We start from the raw sequence: 27,999 nt of genomic DNA, 5'->3' as shown, positions 1-27,999 counted from the left end.
TGTAGACAGTGTTCACAAGCATGCATTGTGTGTGCAAAAACTGATGCGCAGATGGTGCAATTGCATGCACAGCCCATGGGAAGCCACGTGAAACCTGTGTGCATGTGCAGATGGTGTGATTGTGCACGCAGCGCACGGGGGTTATGCGAAAGCCATGTGCAAGCACAGATGGTGTGGTTGTGCACACAGTGCATGGGGAAGAAGCTGCGCAGATAGCACACGCTCGAAGCACGCAAAGCGTGTACCTATTTGGCACTCGGTACAGGTTAAGGTTATCTGTAGATTCTCCTTCCCAGGCTTAGAGCTTACTTCTGTTTTTGTAACCATTTTTGCATAGTTTGTCTGACTCTCTACAAATTCTGTGCAAAAACGTTTATTAGAGAAAATTATCTGCAGTAACAAAGATTTCCAGTTTTTATTTTTAATTTACAAGCAATATAACAATGAAATAATATGTCAGTAATTATAATATGGTGACTGGATTCATATACCACAGTAATCCATAATTTTATTTGATTTGTTTTGTGTATTTTATAAGTTAAAAATGTGATTTATTCAGTAAGACTACAAATCATGGCTTGGATTGATACAGATCTCTGTGTGCTGCCACTTGTTGCTTTTCTTTTAGTTTAGGGTTTTTTTTTTTTTTTAGTTTAACCTGATTCATCTTAAAAGTTCTGAAAACTGGTACCTAGGCTGTGTTCCTGGATTAGCTTCAGGGAGTAGTATTAATCTGAAATTGCTCTTTAATTGTTTCAAGCCACTTCAGTGATGATCCTGATCTGAAGTGCTCCTCATGACTAAAAGGAATGACCTTCAAATTAAGATTCTAAGACTAATGCTTCAGCTGTCAATTATTATTTTGAACATTAAAAGTCAGCAGATGGAGCCAAAGACTTATAGAAAAATTACTAGAGCTGAATGAATGTTAAATTACGAAGTGATTTCCTTTCTCTGTAGTTCCAGAGCAACAAATATTTAGACAAGAAAAATGAACATATACAGAATGCCCCTTAGCCATTTTATATACAAAGATAGTAGGAATTTAGAAAGGAATAAAACTGTTGCTGAAGTTACTTTTTTCTGTTTTGGTCAAAAGGCATATAAATTATTACTAAAGGTAAATTATAAAAGCCTTTAAACTACCTAATACTATTTTGTAGCAGCTATTATTTTTGAGGATCCTGGCAGTTGCTATTATGCGATCAATTCAAACTGGGAAGTAGTATTTTTTATTCTTATTTTGAGCTCTGATAATAGAGTACTGCAACTTTGTAAAGACACCCGAAAATGTCTTTTTTCCCTCCCTCGTAATTCAAGGGAAAAGAGCACTAAGGAATCAGAGAAGCACTTATTTCTTCATTCAGGGTTAAATATTATGAAAAATGTAGTGTACTTAGTGTACTAAGTTAATGAATGTGGATAGCTTAACTGGTGCAACTGGTGCTCTGTTCTTGGTGTTTTCACAACATATAAGAGTATAAGTGAGATGTGCAAGGTTAATTGGTTAATTTGCTTGTTTCTACCAACATTCTTTCATTTCTAACATTCTTCAGTTTATAAATAAGAACAATCAAAATACAAAAGACATTGGTTTGATAAGTCTGTGCATTAAGTTTTTGCACTTTTCTAGGATAAATATATATTTGAATATTTTATGAACAGAAGAATAACAAGCATAGTTCAGAATAATTTTAAGAAAGGAAAATTGAGGCTTATTACAACCTTTTAAAACCGAGAGAGGACTTTGTTAGCACAATCTCTCTTCAAGGAATTGAAGCATATAATCACTTTTTAAAGCATGTATGTGAATTTTTCACATTTTAAGTCTGTTATTTCCTGACTTATAGTCAGGTATGCTTCATCTCCAAATCCTCTTCTGATGTACGAAGAAACAGTTGAATTTACACTGTCTGATATGGGCAGAACTTGCAGTATAGGAGCCATTTTCCTATATTGTAAGAAATGTATTTGGATGAGAACACCTGCATTTATCTTAAAATATTTCCCATTCAGTTGGTTCCCCATTATGAAAGTACACATTTTGTGACCAAATGTGTACTTGCTGCTGTTTTTTATGCGATTACATTATTCTGTGTTGCAGTCCTACAGGGTGGATTTGCATCACATGGAATTGTGTGTTTACTTATCTCTAATGCTGATCTTAGAAGTAAAAATATGTTTCCCTTTGTAGCTTTTGTGTGATATAAGTACAAATATTTCCCTGCAGATTTTGTGGTAATGTGTCTATTTAGCTCCTGCAAATAATGAATTCCATTTCTCCTTCAATTGTATTAACTGTTTGGAGCATATTTTGAGATTCAGGTTTTCACAAAAAGATTCCCAAATGTCCCATTTTAATTCTTTCCATAATAAAGACATGCTAGTTGCATGTGCTGGAATGTGTTGCAGCCTCTTGCTCATTTGGAATTTCAAATTGTTGAATTGTAATGCTTTTAATATATGAACAAAGCTGTCTTACATTGATTTAGATAGTTTATTTATATCTCCCATTATTGTGTAGCTCACATGGTTCTTCCAAATTTTAAATGGAATTTTTCTATCTCTGCCAAGGTAATTTTGACAAGTGATAAATAAGAACAAGTCAGAATTAAAAATAAGCATGACCAGTTTGCTTTATCTTTAAAAAAAGTATATTATATTGTTTAGATTTTGCATCCGTTCTTGCTAATCTGCACTTGTAGGATATTTCTCCACAAAAAATGCGCACTGACAGACCATACTGTTGTTGTAAGTGTAACTGTAAATTTTAAAGTCTATTAAATCATTGTACAAATCATGATGCCCCATGTGTGGCCTAGATCTCTCAACTCTGAAAAAACATTTTGCTATGTGAGTTAAATTAATTGATGCTAACATATCTCATTTTTGGAATTATTTTTGTGCCTATTAACTGTTTCGAAGTAATTGTCTGCAAATGAGGAAAAAGATCAGTACTACAATCCTTTCTTTCCACCTTTCCTAGTTTCTAGTTTTATTTGTTCTAAAATGCTCTTCTGCCATTGCAGAGAGGACATGTGTTTTTAAACAGAAATATTTGAAACAAATTGGCATAGATGAATAAAGCATTGCTTAATCTTTAATCTTAATTCCTAGCGTGTTTTGAAAAAAAATGTAGTATAGATTGATGTCCTGTAGGTTTTTATGGTTAACTTTGATCATCTTATATATCTGGCTGCCTGATGTTAATTATGGGCAGATATAAAAGCATGAAATATATGAGTGTACAGTATATGGTAGATAAGAATTTGTTCATATTCTCTAGATTTAGTTGATTTTTTGGACATTAAAATTTTATATTGGAAATTATCTCAGTGAGACTGTCTCTCATTGTCCTGGGAATTCTGGATTCTTAAATCTCTGGTTTCCCTTCATCTTTCTTACTCTATTAAGTTCACAAGTTCACTTCAAACCAAGTTGCTTCTTTTGAGATGGGATAAATGGAATAAATATGATCAATCAATCAATAAACCATAATTATAAATCTAAACTTGTTAAATTAACCAGAGTTCATTATAAATCTATTTATGGTTTGATGAACTGACAAAGAATGATTGAACTCAGATTGGTCAAGTCCTTCCATCCACACGGGAGGGAGGGAGGGAGAAGTGTGCAAGAGAATGCAATCCTGAGTGTTTTTCTAAACTTAACTTGGGTAGAATGATGACACCTGTTGCTTTTTCTCTCCACCTTGTTAACTGTTTAAATTCTAATATCGTTCCCTTACATTTTAAATTCTGTTTCCAACATTTTTGTTATTCATGGTTTTATGCTATGATATGTTTTTTTATTAGCCAGAGTAATACAGGCAGAGTAGACATGTGATGATGAAAAAATATGGGTCCTTAATGTTTTTAGACTTTTGAGAGAGTTTTTTTTTTTAAATATGTGTTTTAAGGTCAGTAAAGGTATGCTATACCTGTTTTACTTGCTTTTTCTTTTCAGTAAAAACATTTTTTACATTTTACTATTTATTTTTTGTTTTGGATGGATATTAGATGTTACAAAATAATAAGGGGACCTTGCCCAGGGCTGTATCAATATTGGACTTAACACAGGCAACTGAGTATTCTCCAGAGGTGTTGCGATACACATATTCCCTTGGTTTTGGGTAGGCTGATTGGAGTTGAAATCAAAACATTTAGAATATATATGAATTCCACTATTGCCTCTCTAATTACAAGTCCATAGAGTCTACTATATAAGTATTTTTTCTCTACTCTAGAGAATGACCTAAATCTGAACGTTGTTGTTAACGTTGCTTTTGATAATTAAATTATTTTTCCATGTGTAGCAATAACAAAATACATTTGCGTAAGCATCCTTAAATACAGGTTCTCATGTGGTTCAACATGCAGGCTAGGTGTAAGAGCTCCCTGGATCTTTGGATTCAGGGACAAATTCTTTTCTCCTATGGTTGGCAAATATTATAACTTGACTGAGATACAGATTTTTACCAAGATTTCCAAAATGTACATAGAAAAATGTGGTATTTTCCCAGCATAATGTAAGAGGTTAGGCATATGGATGATATATTAAAACATAATAATTTTAGAGTAAATATTAGCATTTACATGCTCTTAAAATAGCAGGAACAGAATGTAATAAGCAATTTGTCCTGTTTAACTATTCGGACTAACTCTGGACAACTTTTCTTCTGCAAGTTTGATAAATCTCCATGCTTATTATATACGGTATATTCAGTATTATAAAAAAAATGGTCCTTTTTTAAAAAGACCAACTATTATAACAAGTCTACTTTTGTGCTTTAAAGGAGGCTTATGTAAACAAAACAATATACATAAACTAAGCAATGTGACAATTTAATTTTAACTACTGTTATCAATAAGTTTGTTTATATCTGTTAATCAGATTGCAAGGGTTGGATCAAGCTGAAAAGTCAATGAGTCAGTTTATATTGCTTGGGGGATCTGCTTAATTTTTGATATGGGGTTATATCCAACTTTGTCCATTCATAAGTAATATAGAACTGATAATTTTGGCAGAACAGATTTTCCTTCTTCATTTAATTTCCAGAATGCCTTCTATATCTTTTCTGAAGAGTGAACAATCCTGGTTTGTAGATTTGGAGAAGTGACATTGTTGGCTGGAACCCATGATATCTAGGACTTAACTTAGAGAAGGATTACTCACTGAACTGTTGGGTTTTCCCCGTCCTCTTTTAAAGACTTGTAATACTGAGACTAAGCATTGGAAATAACTTAGATTGAAAAATCTGTACACATTTGGAAATATCCAACTGAACCCCAGTGGGTTTATTCCTGACCAATTTAATGGGATTATAATGTCATTTTCAAATTCAAATTCATTTTCAAATTCACATTAAAGTTAGATGTTCTGAAACAGGAAGAAAATTGATGTTCTGACATTCTTTATTCTCATGATTGGTAAACATAGAGATTTCATTTTTTATTTTTATTTTTGCTTTAATTTATATGCTGCCCTTCTCCGGAGACTCAGGGTGGCTTACAATGCGTTAAGCCTTTATACTTTTGTATATTTATACAAAGTCAGTTTATTGCCCCCACGATCTGGGTCCTCATTTTACCTACCTTTGAAAGGATGGAAGGCTGAGTCAACCTTGAGCCTGGTGAGATTTGAACTTGCAGTAATTGCAAGCAACAGATGTTAATAACAGTGCTTTAGTCCACTGTACTAAACAGGATTATACTGGAATGCCATTTTTACCAGTTTGGTGTCTTAAGTCTTGATTAATTACAGTATTAATTCTTCTTGGTCAAGTTATAATATGTTCATATTTAAAATGAAGGAAAGGGAAATGTTTGTTTTTTAGAAATCATTATTTTCAGAACGTTTTGTGTTCAGTGGTGGTACTAAAAAAGTTACTGCATTTTAATGTATTCTCTGGATTTTCATATTTCTTTGAGAGAAAGAACACAAAATTAATGTGGTTAAAATAACTTTTTCTTTCCATTATGTTATAATTAAAAGCCAAATGTTCATTAGCAGAAAATGATGCTTTTTAGGAGGGTTTATAAGAGTTCATAATATATTAATGGTGTTCTCTCTTACATAATCCAAGTTTGCATATTTCAAGTGAAATGTTTGACAACAATTAAATACAGTGAGCAACCTAAGAGAAAGCTGTTGTTTTGGCATTGAGATGAAGTCTACAGAACTTGTCATCTCTCACCCACCCCCCTCTTCACTTCCATGAAAGAAAAACAGAGCAATTTATTTTAGTTACCATGTAAATTAGTTTAGTTACTATTATCACCCATTGCTGGTGGTAGAGAGTTCTGAGTAATATTTAATGTGTTTTGAAGAAAATGTTAAAATTTATTAGCCAGGATCAGACCTTTCCTATTACTCAAAGAACTCATTCTGTAAAATATTTTAATGTGTAAAAATAATATTTCATTAAGCAACATCCAGGAATAATTAGTTCATCAATGATGACTTGGAACAAAAGCCCTTGATTTACTTTTAACTTTATAAATTAGGCACTTTTGATGTGTGGAACACATCTGGGGCTTTTAAGAAAGTAGAAAGAAAATTATTGAATTGTTTATCAAGACTGCCGGTGAAAGTTTTCAAATGACAGTATCCCTTTGGTTCCAGAATGTTGCTTATGGGCTAAAAATGGCCAATTGGCATACTGTGTATCAAAATATACTACCCTATTTTTCGGAGTATAAGAGGGTGAAAACTTGGGTGCGTCTAAATGTAGCCCCGCCCATCCACCCCCACCCTTTGGCCTTTGCCTCCCAGCAATTTGACTTCTTGCAGCAAACTGCGCACAGTCTGATTAGCACAAGCAACTGATTATCCTCCCGACCATCAGCTGACTCAGGCTGCAGGCAGGTGGCAATATGTTATGGCAATCCCTGCAACCTGAAATTATTAGCTGCTTGTGCTAATCAGGCTGTACTAAAACTGAAACTGAAGCGGGCTGTTTGATGCAAGGAGGCAAACTGCTTGGAGGCAGAGGCAGATTTTAATTTTCTTGTGCTAATCAGGCTGTGCTGAAACTGAAACTGGCTGTTTGCTGTTTGCTGCAGGGAGGTAAATCAATAACTATAAATGCCTATGGAATGTTCAAATTATTAGACTTATTTTTTAAAGACTGCTTTATTATTGTTCTAGACAACTTAAGAAAATGAAGAAGCTTTTTAAAATAAATGCTTGATCTGAAGAGGCCCAGTGCTATTGTATCTTCTTTTAAATAGCAGAGAGTAACGTATACTTCCAGAAAGCCACATCAATTTTAACAGCATCTGTACAGGTATAGTCTGAAATGTAACAGTGTCCTGTTGTAGCATTAAGATAAGGCAGCTGAGTTAGACCCTGACTTAGTCATATTTGGAGTAGATCTATTTAAATAATTGGAAGGAGTTAATGTGACTACATTTAAGAAAATGTTCTGGCATTAATTTACTGCCATAATGTACATTTCTCCAATTCTTTGCTATTTCTATGGGTCAGGCACACATGCACAGAAATACACCACAAACAGTGTATATCATCTGTACTTTTTGCTGTTGCTGCAAGGAGGCAAATTGCTGGGAGGCAGAGGCAGATTTGTTTTTCTTGTTTTCCTCCCCCAAAGCTAGGTGTGTCTTATACTTCGGAGCGTCTTACACTCTGAAAAATACGGTATATTATTATGGTTTATTGCACAGTCAGCCAGATGTTCAGACTGTACTAATATTATTTGTTAAATTTATTTGCCACCTATCTCACTGTAGGGCTACTCTACATGATGCTTCACCATGATAAATACAGTTTTGGGGTTCCTGCCTGAATGAATTTTTCTTTTGTGCTGAAAATGTTAGCTATGTTAAAGTCATTTTTGTTTTGAGCCTCTTTTAAGCCTCCTTTAATATTTTTCTGTATTTGAGTTTAGAAAAACTTAACAGGATGAGCCTATTTTTTCTATTACAGTGGCTTGTCTGTGCAAGTGCATCATTACTCATTTGTAGAAATACAAATGACCACAATAGAAATACTGATAATAAAATCTTTATATTCTGTATTCCAGAATTTCAAAAAGGCAAAGTTGCAGGTGTTTTATTATTCTGAAAACTAGTTTTTCACATATTTTTGAAAGATTAATTTCTTGCATTTTCAGATTGTATTGTTTAAAAAATGCTTCCTTTTAATTTTGGTTTCTTTTGGCCAAGATATATAAAAAGCTGTTTTCTATTCACAAAAAGCAGCACTGAGATACTACACTATATTTTTCAGTATCTTTTAAAAGCATCTGATATTTGAATAATTTGGCTTAGCTTCACATTCAAAGTGGCCCAGATTTCAAACAAAATCTGCCATAGGTAAACATTAAGGAAAGCAAACTTACGTGGAATTGTTTTGATTCTTTATTTTGCTGGCTCCTTTCATTGGGATGTGTTAATTGACACCAAATTTCTTACATTAAAATAATATTACAGTTTGATAAAAAATAGAAATTTATTTCCATAGAGAAATTAATACAAAAATTGCTTTCCCCTCCCAGTAATTTTGAAAGCATTTAAAAATGTTATTTCTAAAGAACTGAATTTATTTTAACTCCTGATTTCTGTGTTATGATGGCAGTGTGGTTTTGGTATTGTTTTATTTTTAATTGCTCTTTTTATTACAAGATGGTGAACTAATTGTGACCTCTATCCACCATTCTCAATTGCTTCTGACTTACTCTGCTAAGTAAAAAGAAATAACCTAACAGAGCGGTAACCAGATCACCACTGCCACACCAAGGAAACAGGCAAGCGTTGGGATGCACTTTAATCTCTCTATCCACACAGCTCTCATTTTAATTTGCAAAATTGAACCCAGATCGAGAGCAGTAAAGCCTGAATACGGTAAATATTCATGCCTCAGTGATCTAGAGTAGCTCCATTACATTTCAGAGATTGGGAGAATTACCTTTTGGATTATGTATATTCATGGGCTGATTTTTATTTGAGATATATTATTACTCACATTGGGCTACATGTAACACATTCTACCCAAACCAGCTGCCTGACAAAGCTCCAACGTTGCTTACACATAAAAAGTTTTACTTCTGTAGCCTATACTTTCCCTTCTTTTAGGCTTTTCAAAGGTTAGTAATAAACAAAACAATTTTGTTAAAAGAGGGGAGGGAAAATCCATTCCTGTGGATGTTCTATAAATCTTTCAGCCCTATGTTTACTCTGATGTAATATTTTGTTATGCACTTTGAAGTTTTAGGATGAAAGTGCTGCTATTGTTTCAAATAGAAGACTTGAGTGAAAAAGGGTAATTTGGTTTATTTCTACGGAATAATTAATTTCTCAGCATTTTGTTTTCTTACCTGGTGTTTTCTTTGTTTATCTGAAAGACAGCTGGGAAGAAAATAGTAACTTGCCAACAATTTGGTTATTTAAATAGGTATTAATTAAATGCTTATTTTATAATACTGTATGTACAATTGCTGAAGAACAGACGTGGCATCTTTTATTCTGCATGGTACTTTAGATTATTTGATCAGATTATTCCAACAAAAACTAATTTTTCATATTTAGTAGGACTGTGCAAATCTTTGCAGCAAAGCCACAAGCAATACGCTATTGATCAGGGTGTATGACAATCACATCTTCCCCAAAAATATAGCCATGGAAGTAGTTGAAGAAAAATATATGGTGACCATCTTGGAAACTTGTGTGATGCATCTGAGAAGGCCATTTTGAATCACCAGAGGATCCAGTCAAGAAATGGCACTTTGCTTCTGGTGTTGCTACTATCAAAATATGTCTGAAAGATTTGCTCTGGCTTAATAGTTATGTATTACATTGTATATAGAGAGACTTGAACTAGTTTACAATTCTTTACCATTTATTCATGGCTCCTGCCCTTTGAAACGTCTTGTGCCCCCCCCAAGTGAGAATCATGCCAACCCTCCTGACCTTCTGTAAGAGCCTAAAGATCTTGCTCTGCCAGTTAGCCTGGAGCCACAACAGGATGAGTGGGTATCACTCTGGAATTGTCTATTGAAGTAAGAGAAGACCCCATTGCTCCCCGTGTTCTTCGTGCTCCCTTCTCCCCATCTTTTAATGATAAATTATTATCATTAAATAATAATGATAATAATCATTACAATCACAATAAAGCCTGATAGTACAGTGGACTAAAGCACTGTTATCAACATCTGCTGCTTGCAATTACTGCAAGTTCAAATCTCACCAGGCTCAAGGTTGACTCAGCCTTCCATTCTTTCAAAGGTAGGTAAAATGAGGATCCAGATTGTGGGGGCAATAAGCTGACTTTGTATAAATATACAAAAGTATGAAGGCTATTGCTTAACGCATTGTAAGCCACCCTGAGTCTCCGGAGAAGGGCGGCATATAAATTAAAGAAAAAAAAATTGTTTTGTCCCTTTTAATGTTTACTAATTGTAATGTTTGTAAGCCACGTAGAGCTGCCTCTAGATGGGATGGGTGGCACACAAATGTAACAAACAAACAAATTTATTAATTTTATTTATATCTTACCTTCCCTGGAAATAATATAGATACCTTCCTCCTAGGAGGACTATTTTCTTTATAACAAAAATCCTGTGAGGCAAATTGAGTTCAGAGTGACCAGTCCAAAGGCACCTGCTACCCTGCAAGTTCTTAGCTGAGGAAGGACTTGAACTGTATCTCTCTGGCATGTTTCCAACAATTTAACAAATATGTTATGCTGGCTTTCTTTATATTTTCTCTGCATATGAGGATATTTCTGACACCCCTTTTAAAAATGAGGGTACAGTGAAAAAAGGTAGAATGATTACCAGAGAGAATTAATAACATTTCTGTTTTAAAGTTGCAGTCTGCAAAGCTAATGTCTCTTGGTTCAAACTGAATCATGGTTATAACTGAGGGTTTCTCAACAGTTAATGTTTTTCCATTTTGCTTAATTGAGAAACTGATTTTTATTTTTTAATTTTATTGTCCTGTCCTGTGAACCAGTCCAGCTAAGCATAGCTCAATTTATAGTTATTTTGGAAATTTTTTACTAAAAGCGCTAAATCTAGCTGCCAAAAAATTACAAGTCTCATGTTGTTACATTTGTGATCAACAAAACAATATCCAGAATGTTAACATTAAGAAAGTACAGCTGGATCTGATGGATAGTCTTAATCCATAAACATCAGCACTGTCTGATAATAAATGGGTTAGTCTTTAAAATGTCACAAACCTCTTTTGCTTGGTTTTTTTCCCAGAAAAACTAATTCTTTTATGAAGATTCATAGTTTCTTTATGCAGATTCATGGCTCATTTATCCTGAGAAATCAACTCTTAATTTGCTTATGTTCTTTAGGAGATTATCCAGGGGTTGAAGAGGTTGCAAGTGAATAAAGAACTTCCAGTTGATTAGGTGCTCTGGGCTTGCTTCATTTTGAATAAGAGCTAGAATAATTAGTAATGATGAGGACCTGTTACAATAGAAGCACAATAGTGTAATAAAATAATAGAAGCACAATAGCAGAATAAGAGAGTGATTCAATAGACTCCATAAAAAGGTGCTGCTAAACCATGTCTTCCTGAAGTCTCTGTATGTGGTTGCTTAGTCTGTGGAATTGTTCTGAATGAATAATCTCTACAATCATTTTAAGAATTTGATTTAAAAGTATTTTATTTACAAGTCTGTTGGAATTACTTGGTGACTTTAGTTCAGTTCTTCCCCAGCTTTGTCTTCAATTATTTTACGCTGAAGGTGATCCATGGCTTCATAGAACAGGACATTTTCTATAGTTGAACCCAATGTATGGAGCGCCTTCCCTAGAAAAGTTCTGTAAAGGTTTAATGTTTTCTATGTTTAGAATGGGCACTATAACTCATACAGTTTCATGAAACTTTATAGATTTCAAAATCTTCTAGACTATAATTATAATTGCATTGTTCTATAATTGTCATCGAAGAAGTGTGATTCCTTTCTCTCTCCCACTCTCCTCCCTCTTTTCTCTCTCTTTCTCTCCATCCATCCATCCATCCATCCATCCATCCATCTCCCACCTTTATTATTTTTATAAATAATTCAAGATGGCAAACATATCCAACACACCTTTCTCCTTCTATTTGCCCCCATAACAACAACCCTCTGAGGTGAATTGGGCTGAGAGTGAATGATGGACTCAAAGTCACCCACTCATACTTTTGTTGTATTTCCTGCATTAAGAGTCAAGGTCAATTTGGAAAATGTTAAAACAAAAGTATAATTTCAGCCTTTTATTCACATACAGAGCTGTGGTGGCACAGTGGTTAAATGCAGTATTGCAGGCTAACTCTGCATTCCACTGCCAGCAGTTCAATCCTGACCAGCTCAAAATTGACTCAGCCTTCCTTCCTTCCTTCCTTCCTTCCTTCCTTCCTTCCTTCCTTCCATCCATCCATCCATCCATCCATCCATCCATCCATTCTTCTGAGGTGGATAAAATGAGGACCCAGATTGTTGGGGGCAATTTGCTGACTCTGTAAACTGCTTAGAGAGTGTTGTAAAGCACTACAAAACACTGAATCAGTATATAAGTCTAATCATTATTGCTACAAATATAATATTATGGGATAATCCCAATTTGACAGTTGCATTTTCATTTATTCATTTATTGATGTTGTGAATAAGTAGAGATACTATATCTCTTTAAATCAGGATTGCTTAAACTATTTCAGAAAATCCAGGGGTGCCACAAGAACTCATCCATTGCAGACAAAGGGAATAAAAGAGCTTAATTTGAATATAGCCAATTTGCTATTACAATATATTTTTTTAAAACAGGGATTCCGGGATTTTTTTTAAAATTAACAGGTTGCACAGCCTGAACAAGTTTGAACATAACTGATTTAGATTAGCAATCTAGTTTTCAAAGCATCTGAATGTCCATGACAGATAGATTACCTAAAATTTTAAAATGGCTCTATATTCCGTTAAATACTTCAGATGAATTAATAGTATATTAAACTCAGTTTTACTATTAGTATCAGAATGAGTTTTGGGTAATTCCAAATCTGTAATATAGACAGTTATAGAATATTTTAAAGCATATATTAGTTATTTATAAGAACTCTGGATTAAAGATTTTCAATATCTCATATTATCAAATAAAGAATATTAAATTCTTATTCTTGCAGTATTATGTTTCTTATCTTAAACTGAGATTAATTGGACAAAATATTGTTTTTCACAATTCCTGACCTCTCCAAAGTATGCTGTTTATATTGGCAATGTAAAATGGTTTAATTTATGGTATTTGCAGGCAGCTATAAATATTATAAATAAATATAATTACATGACTTATTTATTTATACAGAATAAGTATAATTATGTATTTAACAATTCTATTTAGCTCACAACAATCTATATGATATGGTCTTGTCCAATTGTTGCCTAGTTCTGTTTATCAATCGTATTTTATAAACATAGTGTTAAAAGATTAATATGATGTGAAGGTACTTCTGAATTTTATATAAAATATTTTAAATATAGGAAGAATTATGAATACACTGATTAAGGAGTCAGCAAAAAGATTTTCTCTAAAGTATTGGAATGGCAATAATATTCCATACTTATAATTTTGGATTATTGTTGTCTATCAAATAAATGATCTGAATTTTTTCCATTTTCTGACAAAGAGATGTTAAAATATTTCTTTGGACAGAATCTGTGATTGGCAGCAAACATCTTTAGACAAATCTGATGTTCTTTTTCATTTTTAGCAGTCTCTCTCTTCTCTTAAGCAGTCTCTTTTTTCTCTCTTGTCTAAAGAGAAAAGATTCCACTTAGAAAACAAAGAAAGTTAAGAGTGTATTTTTCTTTTGTTCCTGTGTGTCCACTCCATTTTATGTCTGTTGTATGTAATCTATGTCTCACTTAAACAGATGGCAGCCTTCCCATTTAAATTGGGCTAGATGTTAATAACCTAATTAAAGTAAGCAATAGATGGATGGATGGATGGATGGATGGATGGATGGATGGATGGATGGACGGACGGAAGGACGGACTGACGGATGGATGGATGGGTGGATGGATGAATTGAAACTGTAGAATAAATGGTATAAACTTGTTTAACACTTAAACTACAGTGTTTTGTTTTGGGTTTTTTTGGTTCTTACTTTATAATTACTAGTTAGCTGAATTTGCTGTGATTCTACTTATCAGAAAGGGCTGGTTGTGTTTATATCTTGTAACAATAAGATGCAGTGACAGCACTGGAGGTAGGAGGATGCTTGGACTCTTATCTGAAAACCTAAGAGCTATAGCATATGGAGTACTGATAACTTAATGAAAGTTTGATAAATAAAGGAAAAGAAGCTTCATTGTATCAGAAAAAAAATCCATTAGTGAGGTTTTGTATGCTGTTTTCTATTAGTTAAACTGCTTTGAAAATCTTAGTGAGCTTTTCCTTTGGTCTTCAAATAACAGGTTCTTTTCTTATATTGAACACATTTGTTTATCTTAAGGGCCTGAACAGTTTGGGTGCTTTTAATTTATCTCTCCTTTTTGCATTTTTTATCTGTGTATGAACACATGGACTTCCCAGTCTTCCTCCTCCACCAAAGCAGTTTCACAAACCTCTACATCATTCTTAGAAATATTAATGTGATCATGAAGATAAAAATATTAAACATTCTTTCCTGATTTATTTTCAGGCATTACAAGATGCCCCCCCACCCCCACCCCCCCACCCCTCGCTTCCCTACCCCTGTTCACATGAAGCCTCTCTGAGCAGTTTACTATTCTGGCACTGTTTGTTGCAAAATTTAAAGATGTTACTTCATTGATTCTGATGAACTCAGAATATGATTGGTTTTGGATAGACAGAGTAATTTTCTGCTGAAGTTGTTGCCCCAAATTGATGCCAGACATGCCATTTGACAATATATTTGAGTGACATAAAATTAGGAAGGCAGGTAGGGTGGAAGTAGTTGAAATCCAGACATTGTGATGACCGATGGTTTTGTGACATTTATAAATATGCATTTATGTTTAGCTATGTTATTATTCATTCTTGAGAAAGGGAAATTAGCTCCTTATTCAAGATAGCTCTATTGATTTTTAGATCCTAGATGATATATAAATCATGGAGATGAGGAAGCTTAGTTTTCCAAAGGTTAATTCAGAAAACTTTCTGGGCTTTCTCAGGACTAGTTTTATTGCTCAGAATTAGTTTTATTGCTCAGTTCATATCATAGAATTCTTAGGATAAATCAGCCTTTAAAAACTATGTACACCATTCCACTGACTGTGGAGTGATATGCAAATACTATGTGCACAGTCTCCACTATTGCAAGGGTGTCAAACTAGATTTCATTGAAGACCGCACCAGGTTGTGTTGACCTTGGGGGGACAGGGGGGCGTAGCCACTCAACCTCACATGTATCAGGGGCGCCTGTGGTGGGGCAAGCACTCTGCCAGTGAAAATGGGCTCCCGAGCTCCATTTTCGACTGTGACAGCTTCCTGCAACCCTCTGCCAGAAAAAACGGAGCTTCGGAGCCCATTTTTATTGGCTGAGCGCTTGGACCACCACAGGTGCCCCTGATATGAATGAGGTTGAGTTGGCCACACCCACCCTGGCATGCCCTCCCAAGCTCCATTTTTGCTGGTAGAGGCACTGCGATCCAATCCTTTGCTGTTTCCAGGGTGGCCCCAAGGGCCAGATCTAAGCACACCATGGGCCGCATCTGGCCCCCGGGCCTTCAGTTTGACACCCCTGCACTATTAGATGCCCCTGATTTTCTTTTATAAAATACACTGAATCTTTTTAAAAGTATTAATTTACTTGAAAGGAATATTGAAACATTGTAAACATCCAACGAATATATTGGCAGTTGCTCGTAGAAGAACTATTTTCTCTTTTGTGGAGACTTCTGAAAGTTTAATGCAGATAGAAGTATTTCTGTATATGCAAAATTAAATAGACAAGCTCTGGAATGATTTACTTTAGAGTTGATGGGGGAATCAAGTTTTTAAATTTTATTTTTTATAAAGAGACTTTTCAGCGAAAACTAAAAACACCAGAGAAAGGCAGAACGAGAGATTTTATGCATGGTATGCTAGTTAATTGAAATTTTAAAAGTAGTATTATACCTAGTTGCCAGTAATAAATTCCTCTCTAAATTTCTGTTTGGCTTCTGTGCCATGATAATGCAATAGTATAAATTCAGCTACCGTATTTTTCGGAGTATAAGTGTTGTGTCCCCGTCTCACACATGCACACCAGCAGTCGACCAAGAGTTAAAATAAACCAGCAGACAAGAATTTCGTTTGATAACAGAATTGGCAGCAACCCAGTGGCTGCTTGCCAAAAGTTTTTACTTACAAAGGGAGGTTTATCTCCTCCGACCAAAAACATCAAAGTAAGTCCACAAAAGCCAAAGAATAGTGAAGTCCAGTCCAAAAATCAATCCAAGCAGAGCATATAACGAAGTTCCAGAAATGCAGAATGACTTGCTAGCTTTTTTTTTTTTTTTAATTTGATTTATATGCCGTCCTTCTCCGGAGACTCAGGGCGGCTTTCAGTTTTGTCCATCACAAAGCCTGAATGGCCACCACACCCCCTTTTATCCCCTGTGGGGTGTGGTCCAGTGACTCAGCTTAATCTCTGGCATGCCTCCTTCCCTGCTGCATGCGCTTGTCTTTCCGATGTTGTCGGGGATCCAGCCAAGATTTCTCTCCGTCGCTGTCTAACTGCAGCTGCTCGGAAGTGCCTGGCTCCTGGCCTATCTCTTCTCCTTCGGAAGACACCTGAGGCATTGCCAGAGAGGAGGGTCCTGGAGCGGGAGGCCTCTCCTTCACTTTCAGAGTCTTCTCCCTCCGATAAGAGGGGCTCGGGGGTTGGAGTCACAACAATAAGACACACTGGAGTAGAAGATGCAGCTTAGTTTTTGGGGAGGAAAATATGTGGAAAAAAATCTGCCTACCAGGTATTCATCTGGCTAGCATCCTTAGTCTGGTCAGCTTTAACACATTAGTTTGATGGTTTTAAGCGTGCACACACTTTTTATCCCCTGCTTGGGGATAAAAAACAGCTTCTAAAGCACAGCTGAGAGGGAGCAGCAATGAGAAAAGCAGGCAAATCTCGGAATATCGCTTCACTCACTAGCGCCTCATTAGGGCTGAAAAAAAGCTTCAAAAAAGCTACATTCGGAGTATTATTATTATTATTATTATTATTATTATTATTATTATTATTAATTAAATTTATATACCGCCCTACTCCCGAAGGACTCAGGGTGGTGAACAGCCAAAAGATAAAATACACATAGTACAAACGTTAAAAAACCATTTAAAAATACATTAAATACTTTGGCCCAAAACAAATTTAAAACACCCCAATTTATAAAACAAATTTAAAAGCAATTAAAAGGGAGGTTAGGCCAGACCAGCCTGCTAGAATAAGAATGTTTTGAGGGCACGGCGGAAAGTGCGCAAATCCGGGATCCTCCATATCTCCGGGGGCAGGCTTGTTCCAGATGGCAGGTGTCCCCACAGAGAAGGCTCTCCCTCTGGGGGCTGCCAGTCGACATTGTTTGACCAATGGCACCCTGAGAAGACCCTCTCTATGGGAGTGTACTGGTCGATGAGAGGCTACTGGTGGCAGAAGGCGGTCTCGTAGGTACCCCGGTCCTAAGCCATAGAGCGCTCTAAAGGTGGTAACCAAAACCTTGAAGCGCACCTGGAAGACCACCGGGAGGCAGTACAGCTCGCGCAGGAGGGGAGTCACATGGGAATGCCACGTCACTCCCGTAACCACCTGCACGGCCGCATTCTGGACCAGCTGGAGCCTCCGGGTGCTCCTCAAGGGAAGCCCCATGTAGAGAGCATTACAGTAGTCCAGGTGGGAAGTGACTGTACGTAACGAGTCCCGATCCAGAAAGGGACGCAACTTGCGAATCAGGCGAACCTGATAAAAAGTCCTCCCAGCCACAGCCGTCAAATGCTCTTCTAAAGACAGCCGTGAGTCCAGGAGGACACCCAAGTTGCAAGCCCTCTCCGTGGGGGCCAACAATTCGCCCCCAATAGTCAGTGATGGCACCAATTGACTATATCGGGACGTCGGAAACCACAGCCACTTGGTCTTGGATGGGTTGAGTCTGAATCTGTTTCTCCCCATCCAGATCCGTACAGCCTCCAGGCACCGGGACATCACTTCAAGGGCATCATTGGGGTGATCCGGGGTGAAGATGTACAGCTGAGTGTCATCAGTGTACTGATGGTGCTTCACCCTGAAACCACAGATGATCTCACCCAGTGGTTTCACATAAATGTTGAACAGAAGGGGCGAGAGGATCGACCCCTGTGGCACCCCACATACAAGGGGCCTCGGGGTCGACCTCTGCCCCCCTGTCAACACAGACTGCGACTGGTCAGAGAGAAAGGAGGAGAACCACCACAACACGGTACCCCCCACCCCTAACTCTTCCAACCGATGCAGCATGATACCATGGTCGATGGTATCAAAAGCCGCTGAGAGGTCTAATAGGACCAGGACAGAGGAGCAACCCCTGTCCCGAGCCCTCCAGAGATCATCAACCAATGCAACCAATGCCGTTTCCGTGCTGTATCCAGGCCTGAAGCCCGAGTATAAGATGCACCCAAATTTTCAGTCTCTTTTAGGGGGGTGGGGGGAAAGTGTGTCTTATACTCCAAAAATACGGTAATAATTTCTTCTAGAAGTGTAGTCTGATGTTTGTTTTTGGACTTACACGGTTCATTTTTTATTAATTTTTAATGGCTATGATTTTCGTATCCATAGTATTTGTATATTTCACATCCTCTTATGTTTATGGCTTATAAATCATATGGAGAGATAGAATTTCAAACTTGGAATTATTATCTATACAAGATACTTCATTTTAAATATACTGAATTTTTTTGATACAGACTGTAAATTTTTTTTAGAAAAGAGATGTGTTCTATATTTTTTTAAAAAAGTTTCATAATGTGAAAACACATTGAATCTTTTGAGTTCCTATAAAATGCTACATTTTAAAGATTTTTCAGGGTTATAAAGATGAGTGCAATATGCATGGGTAATGAATGAATGAAAAAAATATTGAGTTGTGGTCACTGTGCTAGCGGAAAAAGCAACTAGCATTAGCTGAAGAGGGAAGGACATGATATTAAGTGTTCCCTCTCTCTCTCTTTCTCTCTCTCCCCTCCCCACTCCCTCCCTCCCTCCGTCCGTCTCCCCTCTTCCTCTTTCCCTCTACAGACTCTGTATTCCCTAGACATTCTCCAAAGGTATTAAAGGCTACTTCAGAGAATAGTTAGCACAGAGGGAGGGGAAACTGATCACAGATGAATTATAACTCTTAAGGTTGGAGTAGTCAGTTTTCAGGATTATAAGCTTTTTAAACTGCTGCCCAACAAATGGAGTACAAAATAGGAATTCAGGAGGATAAACAAGTACTAAGAATTAAGGAAACTTTGTTTCTGGCAACATGCTCAATTGAGGGAAGTGTGATTGGTACCAGAACTAAGATTATAAGTCTTTTCGCATACATTCCATTTACAATTTTGTCGCAATTAATCCCATTACCCCTTCAGAATCCTTTCCTGCAACATAATTTAGTCAAGTAAATCTCCTTAGTTCTTGCTATTGCTGGATAATTGGATGTCAGAAATTTTGCAGTTTATTGCACATCAACTAGGGACCTACCAGTAGATAGAAATTTCTCTTTTGCCCATCCCTGGCTTAAAGAATAAATGTAGAACAAAAGAAAAAAAGAAAAGAGAATCAAACCATATTAAACCAACTGGTTTGTCTTAATCAAGCTGAACCAACTTTGATAGTTTTAAAAAGCTTATTTTCCTGCTACTGTTTCTATTCTAAGATGTTTCTGAAATAGAATAACTAAGAAGATTCCAAGTGTATTAGCACCAAACTTTATTTTTGTGTGCGGTGTTACACTGTCTCATATATTATGGAAAGATTAGAGTCATAACCAGATAATAACAATAATCATATACAATAGAATATAGTTCATAATCATAAAATAGTCCTGAAATCACTAAATCATATTTATGTTTATTCTTTACAAGTCAATGAAAATGAGATTATAAAGTATTTTTTACACATTATGCAATATATTTCATTATTATTTGACAGATTTAGGGAAAAGACCAAATGTGATAAAAAGGATTGGAAATTATATAAAATAAATGAAAAGATTATTCTTTAGTCTTACATTATTGTATGAATTAAAAAAAACATGTATATACATTGTCTTAATACACTGAGATATACTATCACAGAACAATCAGAAAGGGAAAATACTTACCATTGGAGATAACACAGCCTGCTTAAGAAGCAGCAGCAAATGTGTAGGGGAAATGAACAGAAAAGATAGTGTTTTAAACTATTTAACTCATTTGCCTTTTTTAAAAAAAATAAATGGGCTAATTATTTATGCTGGTTCAAACTCATCTGCATAATTTTGGCTACTATGGAAGTTACTAAATTCAAAAGAATAAGGGTTGATACTATTTTCTTGAATTAAAAAATTAAGCATTCTTTTAGGTAATTTAAGATACATTTTCTGGATAATTAATGAGAATGTTATAAAACAGCAAAAATAATATCTTACTATTGTAAAAGTATATGCATAGAGTACAAATATTTTAAATTACTATTTTAAAATACAAGAAAAATGCTAACAGGTTATTTTTGTTATACTTTTTCCCATAAATAGGTGACAAAGAAAGTAAAGTCAATGCAGATGTTTCATACACCAGTAACTTATGCCATGCAAGGGGATAGGGTTGGAATTTGTGTAACCCAGTTTGATCCAAAGCTGTTGGAACGAGGCCTCATTTGTACACCTGAATCTCTCCAGACGATCCATGCTGCCATTATCTCTATAAAGAAAATCCCATATTTTCGAGGGACTCTTCAAACCAAGGCGAAGTTTCATATTACAGTTGGCCATGAGACTGTTATGGGAAGAGTGATGTTCTTCAGCCCAACTCCTGATGACTTCAGTAAAGAGCCTCTGGAAAATTATTTTGATTTTGAAAAGGAATACCTTTATGAGGAGGAATACCTTTCCAATGATTCAAAGTCCTCCGAAGAAAACAAGGAAAATGGCCAAGTTGAAGAAAGACAGGTCCCAAAACAACAGTGGGCCTTACTTGAATTTGAAAAACCAGTTACCTGTCCTAAATTTTGTCTTGTAATTGGCTCAAAATTGGACACTGATATTCATGCAAATACTTGCAGACTGGCATTTCATGGGATACTTCTCTATGGAATGGAAGAGAAGAATTATACAGAGGAATGTCTGCCAAAACTCAAGGTTTACAAGATGAAACATAAAGAAGGACAAGTAGAACGGGTAAGCTTGCATGATATAATATAAGGTTCCCTTGGATGTGCAAGGATCTTAATATGGGAAAGGGTAATTAGGAACAGATTATAAGAAAAGCGGATTCCCTTCGTTTATTGAGAAAGTGTTGGTTTTCCCCTTCTCAGGAAACCATCACTAGATCCAATTCTACTGGACAACTTTCATCCAGTTTCCAGCTGCCAGCCAATTACTCTTGGGTTCAACCCTATCTTAGGAGCTGGGACAATGGTTTTACACAGTCAGCAAAATTAGGGATAACTTTCCTATAGAAGTTAGCAAAGCCCAGAAAGTGCTGGACATCTTTCACATTATGGGGGAGGAGAAGATGCCATGATAAAATAGTCTGTAGCTTTGATGGATATACCTGTATCCTTCTGTGGAGATTCTGTAGCCCAAATAGTACAATTGAGGCAAATCAAAAGTGCATTTTTCTAGTTTGGCAAAGTTTATTGTCCTGTAATTTTTGCAATACATTTCTGACATGGGTGACATACAAGAGGGGATCTTCAGAATAAACTAATATGTCATCTAAGTACATATTAGTACAGTACCATTTTTGAAAATATTAGATCTAGAAAAAAAGCAGCTCCATAGTTAACCAGACTGAAAGGTATCGCTGTGTATTCAAACTTACCGCATCTTATATTGAAGGTTATTAAATATTCATGTCCTTTTTTTCATTCTGTTTGAGCACTCCTGAAGTCTAGTTTTATAAAGATCTGTGTTTTTTGTAGCTGATCTAAAAGATCTGAGATAAGGGGGAGTGGATGATAGCTTCTAATTTTTAACCTGTTTAGATCTTTATAATCATGAATTAGAATCATCCTTTAGAGTGGTTGGTATTTTCCTTGTTTTTGGCTGCCAGTGCTGGTGAGTTGGAAGGGTAATAAATCCTTTTTTGATATCGGTATGCAAATATTTCTTGAGAATGGCTAAATTGTATCTAGACATGAAATACGATTTCTTTGCTAGAATTTGGCCTCCTGGCTTCAAACTGATCATGCAATCAGATGACTGTTGTGAAGGTAACATGACTACCTCTTCTTTACCAAAGTCTGCATGGTGGACATGGCAGTACCTGGAAACAGCAGAAGAAGAGAGAAAGAACTGGAGAAAGTAACAAATACAAGGACTTGCAAATAAAAGTTGAAAAACTATTGCAAAGAAAGCAAAGATTGTACTAATAGTAATAGGTGCCTGAGTTACAATCCCAAAACACGTGGAGCACCACTTGAACACCATTGGCACTGACAAAATTCACATCAATCAATTGCAAAAGGAAGCTTTACTTGGAACAGCTTTCATCCTGTGATGATACCTTTAACACTTTCAAACAACGTCTGTCTATCCCAGGTCACTGGGAAGGACTTGATAGGTAGATTAAAAACTCCAAACCTAGTCTAAACGTTTGGCTGACTGTGTGACAAACTATTTTACAGCTGAAATGAACTAAGTTAGTATTGTGAGTTAGACCCAGAGCTGAATTTCTTGGCTAAACCTCCACATATTTCAAATAGGGCTAAACTTTTACTGGAAATTCTGCAGGAAGCTTAGTCTGAAAAGCTCAGAATAATAGAAAAGTAAGATTTAGCATCCTGCTATTACTTTCTTCCTTTTGCTGGAGTATTTCTTTAACATAAAAGTGATTATGGAGACATAGACGTATATCATTATTAATATTATGTTTAATTTTCTAACAAACATAATTTGTGTTTACGCAGAGTATAATATAATAGATAGATGGCTTGGAGAAAACAGCAACTTGGTCCCCATGGGGAAAAGTATGAACAAATGGCTGATGAAATCATTGAGTGCTTTAAGAAATGTCCAGCCTCTGGTTTCATAGAAATACTAATTCAGACGGTCCCACCCTATTGCTGATAGATGTCTGGAGATTAGAACAACTGAATTTACAGTGTCTATTCTTGACATTGATGGAGAAAAACTATGTTCTCTTTGTCAAGGAAGGAAGTGGATGGTTGACTTTCTCTCAATGCTGTAGAAAGGCACTAAATAATAATGTCTTTTATATATGCACACATATATCTCCCGCCCCCAGGAATTGGTGTTCCTATTAACATATTAAAAGAGGGGGGACAGTTTAGCTTCAAAACATCTAGGAGAGTTCAAATAAAAAAATATCAGACTTACTTTCTGTAGCTTGCCAGTTTTATAGGGTTCTGTTTCTGGGGAAAAAAATGAGGAAAACTCATTTCATGTAATTTTAATTGACCTAGTTCTTCACCCTTAATGATAAAATGTATGCAACTTCTTCATTATTTAATGGCCAATTCATCATGAAACTCAAATCAGGCAATGATGGATAAGAATTTCCTCTTGATTATTAGGTTACCACACTACTTCCATTGTTCCCTCAATATCCATGGCTTTGTTCTACTTTTCTACAAACAGAACTTGCCAAAGATTGTTATGGCACTCACCAGGCAATTAACAGATTTTTGCTCAGTTGTTTGTTTTCAGAAAATATAATGGTTTAGGTAGCATAAGTTAGGTTATAGTAAAGAAATGGCTTCAGACACTTTTTATTCTACTGCTATAACTACTGCTCTCAGCAAGATCTCCTGCTAGTCACAAAGCTATAGAACTATCAGCAGCTAAGAAACCTAGTTGTAAACATTCCATCCATACTCAGTGTCCTGGAAATCACATGAAACAATTCTTAGAACTGCTTAGAATCTCATTTCTTTCAGTAGTAGCTGGTACTGTAATGAAGTACTGTAATGAAGCCTATTAACTATACTCCTGCCCAGTGCTGTCCCATAGGGTTGTGTGTGTGTGTGTGTGTGTGTGTGTGTGTGTGTGTGTGTGTGAGAGAGAGAGAGAGAGAGAGAGAGAGAGAGAGAGAGAGAGAGAGAGAGAGACTATATTAGCTATGACAATAATTCCTAGCTTTCTCTTACCCAAATAGGTCCTCAGCAAGTAAGGACTAACACAATTGATCTACCGTATTTTCCGGCGTATAAGACGACTGGGCGTATAAGACGACCCCCTACTTTTCCTGTTAAAATATAGGGTTTGGGCTATACTCGCCGTATAAGACTATCCCTCTTCCAACGCACACCAAATAAAAATTAAAAAAACATCAACTGGCTCACCCACAATGTAAAAGCAGCTGTGCTTGACCCAAAATGGCCCCTGAAACAAGCAGGAACCTCACACAGCCCCAAAAAGCCCCAAAAAACAACTTTCACGCTTTACACACACACAAAACACAACACAACACAACACAACTGGCTCATCCACAATGTAAAAGTAGCTGTGCTAGACCCAAAATGGCCCCTGCAACAAGCAGGAACTTCACACAGCCACAAAAAGCCCCAAAACCCAACTTTCACACTTTACACACACAAAATTCCACATACAGCTTTGTGAGATTTTGTGTGTTTGTGTAGTTAGAGTGAAACACTACAGAAACACACTAAATCTCAGAAAGCTGCACAAATATTATTTTATTTTATTTTATTTTATTTTTATATGAAAGCTAAATTTAAAACTTCCTAAACTTTAAATGGCTAGGTCTAAAAAAGAACTTAAAAAAAACCCAATTAACTATTTTTTTTTAAAGATCCCAAAGGGGAAAAAAACTTACGTACCCAATAGAACAGGGGTCTCCCACCTTGGCAACTTTAAGACTTGTAGACTTCAACTCCCACAATTCCTCAGCCAGCTTTGTTTTGCTGGCTGAGGAATTCTGGGAGTTGAAGTCCACAACTCCCTGCCTGCTTGGTTGTAGGCAGGGAGTTGCTTGCTGATGGAATGGATTCAGGCAAGCGAAGCAAGGCAAGCAGCTAAGGCAGTGGTTCTCAACCTTCCTAATGCCGCGACCCTTTAATACAGTTCCTCATGTTGTGGTGACCCCCAACGATAAAGTTATTCCTAAAACCATCAAAAATATTTGTTTTCCGATGGTCTTAGGCCAGGGGTCCCCAACCTTTTGGACCTCAGGGACCACCAACTTCATAATTTTAAATTTCGCAGACCACTAATACGAATCCAGTGCCCCGCTTGCTGAAGCACCTGGACTCCCAGTACGGGATGGGGTCCTTCAGGCACTCTCCATCCTCTCTGTCTCTCTCTCTCTCTGTCTCCCACTCTTTCTCTCTCATTCTCTCTTTCTCTCTCTCTCATTTTCGCTTTCTCTCTCTCTCCCTCTCTTTCTTTCTCTCCCACTCTTTCTCATTCTCTCTTTCTCTCTCCCCCTCTCTCATTCTCTTTCTCTCTCCCCCTCTCTTTCTCATTCTTTCTTTCCCCCACTCTTTCCCTTTCTCTCCCCTCTTTCTCATTCTTTCTCTCTCTCTCCCACTCTTTCTCTCTCATTCTCTTTCTCCCCCCTTTCTCTCTCTCTTTCTCCCACTCTCTTTCTCTCCCCCCCACTCTCTCTCATTCTCTCTTTCTCTCTGTCCCCCTTTCTCTTTCTCCCTCCCGCTCTTTCTCTTTCTCTCTCATTCTCTTTCTCTCTCCCCCTCTTTCTCTCTCTCCCCACTCTCTCCCTCTCATTCTGATTCTCTCACTCTGATTCTCTTTCATTTTCTCTCCCTCTCTCTCATTCTCTCTCTGATTCTTTGGTTCTCTTTGATTCTGTCTCTTTCTCTGTCTCTCATTCTCTCTCTCTCACTCTCTCTCTCTGATTCTCTCTGTCTCTTTCTCTCATTCTCTTTCATTCTGTCTTTCTCTCTCTTTCATTCTTTGTCTCTTTCTCTCTCTGTCTTATTCTGATTCTCTCTTTCTCTCTCATTCTCTCTCTCTCTCATCTCATGGGCCAGCCAGTGTCTTGGGGCTGAGAGGAAGTCAAGCATCTCCCTGAGAGACTGAGGGCCGGAAGAAGTGTGGGAGCGAAGCACTACTTGAACTTGTGCGGCATGAGCATTCGCCTTGGTATATTTGCGCCAGCCGATGGCCAAGGCAGCCCTCATCTGTCTGCTGAAAGTGCAGCATCAGGATTCTGCCTTGCTATATTTGCGGCGCAAGGCAGCCTTTGTTTCCTGCTGCTTGGGACTCAGAGCGGTAAATAGCGTCTGATCCGGAGAGCTGCTGGATTTTGCTCTCTAATCCGGATGCCAAATCGGCCCCCTGCAAACTCTCGTCTCTCGAGGAGCGCTCCCTGAAGCGGGGCTGGAAACTTTGGTTGGACTGCTTGAGAGGAGAGCTTGCAGGGGGGCGATCTGGTGTCTGCAATGGAGAGCGGCATCCGGCTTTTTCTCTCCGCTGTAAGAGCGCTGTAAGAACGGCAGCCCTCATCTCCTAATGTTTGGGACTCGGAGCGGTAAATGGTGACTGGTCCAGGGAGCAGCTGGATTTTGCAGTCCCAAGCATTAGGAGATGAGGGCTGCCACTCTTACAGCGCTCTTACAGCGGAGAGAAAAAGCCGGATGCCGCTCTCCATTGCAGACATCAGATCGCCCCCCTGCAAGCTCTCCTCTCAAGCAGTCCAACCAAAGTTTCCAGCCCCGCTTCAGGGAGCGCTCCTTGAGAGACGAGAGTTTGCAGGGGGCCGATTTGGCATCCGGATTAGAGAGCAAAATCCAGCAGCTCTCCGGATCAGACGCCATTTACCACTCTGAGTCCCAGGCAGCAGGAAACAAAGGCTGCCTTGCGCCACTCCTGACACAAATATACCAAGGCGGAATGCTGCTGCCATACAAATGAAAGTTGTGCTTCACTCCCACAGCTTCCAGCCATCGCAAACGCCGCTTCTTCCCGCTTCTGCCGCCCCCTCCCCCACCGCCACAACAGCACCATTCATTCCGGATGGCGAGGGCTGCGCTCGTTTTTCTGTATTGCACCACCATCAAAACCCCTGTGAAAGGGTTGTTTGACCCCCCCAACCACTGAGCTAAGGTAAGCAAGCCAGGAAAATGCGCTGCGCACTCCCACCCTTTGCCTGCGAGCCCGGACGCTGATCCGGACGGCTGCAGAACGAACTGGGCACCGGCTGTCATGTCTTTTCTGCTGTGCGGGGTTCGGCACCTGGGCTCCCGGGGTTTAAGCCTCTGGGCCAGCCCGTGCTGCTCCAGGATGTTCACTTCGGGCTCCTTGGAATCGCTGCCGGGCAGTTCTTCCCGTTGGGGCGATGGTGGGTGGCAGCGATCGGCGTCGCTTGGACTGCGGGAGCCACGGCGGACTCCTTCCCCACGAGGTATTGCTCTGCATTTCACCACCTCTTCCAGGCTCGCAGCCACCCACCATCGCCCCAACGGGAAGAACCACCCAGCAGCGATTCCAAGGAGCCTGAAGCTAACATCCTGGAGCAGCACGGGCTGGCCCGGAGGCTTAAACCCTGGGAGCATAGGTGCCGAACCCCGCACAGCAGAAAAGACATGACAGCCGGTGCCCAGTTCGTTCTGCAGCCGTCCGGATCGGCGCCAAGCCAGGAAAATGCGCTGCGCACTCCCACCCTTTGCCTGCGAGCCCGGACGCTGATACGGATGGCTGCAGAAGGAACTGGGCACCGGCTGTCATGTCTTTTCTGCTGTGCGGGGTTCGGCATCTGGGCTCCCAGGGTTTAAGCCTCTGGGCCAGCCCGTGCTGCTCCAGGATGTTCGCTTCGGGCTCCTTGGAATCGCTGCCGGGCGGTTCTTCCCGTTGGGGCGATGGTGGGTGGCTGCGATCAGCGTCGATCGCTGCGCA

The 27,999-nt window shown here is 38.0% G+C and overlaps 1 protein-coding gene and 1 long non-coding RNA gene across 5 annotated transcripts in view; one reads left to right on the top strand and one right to left on the bottom strand.

The window, feature by feature from the left end:
- Window positions 1–27,999, top strand: part of EEFSEC (eukaryotic elongation factor, selenocysteine-tRNA specific) — a 176,418-nt gene that overhangs the window by 69,389 nt on the left and 79,030 nt on the right. For all 4 annotated transcript variants that reach the window (XM_034431501.3, XM_034431502.3, XM_034431503.3 and 1 more), the window contains one exon: window positions 20,698–21,339. In XM_034431501.3, coding sequence (XP_034287392.2) covers window positions 20,698–21,339 — 642 coding nt within the window. The remainder of the gene's footprint in view (window positions 1–20,697; window positions 21,340–27,999) is intronic.
- Window positions 21,774–23,934, bottom strand: LOC117673850 (uncharacterized). Its single transcript, XR_004593590.3, has 3 exons — window positions 23,793–23,934; window positions 23,503–23,537; window positions 21,774–22,429 (listed from the first exon to the last, which is right to left on the bottom strand). It is a non-coding gene; the product is annotated as an uncharacterized LOC117673850 (long non-coding RNA).

This window comes from Pantherophis guttatus, chromosome 2 (genome assembly GCF_059756535.1).
Source record: "Pantherophis guttatus breed Tessera chromosome 2, ASM5975653v1, whole genome shotgun sequence".
Lineage (NCBI taxonomy): Eukaryota > Metazoa > Chordata > Lepidosauria > Squamata > Colubridae > Pantherophis > Pantherophis guttatus.
This window is presented reverse-complemented; position numbering and strand designations above follow the sequence as displayed.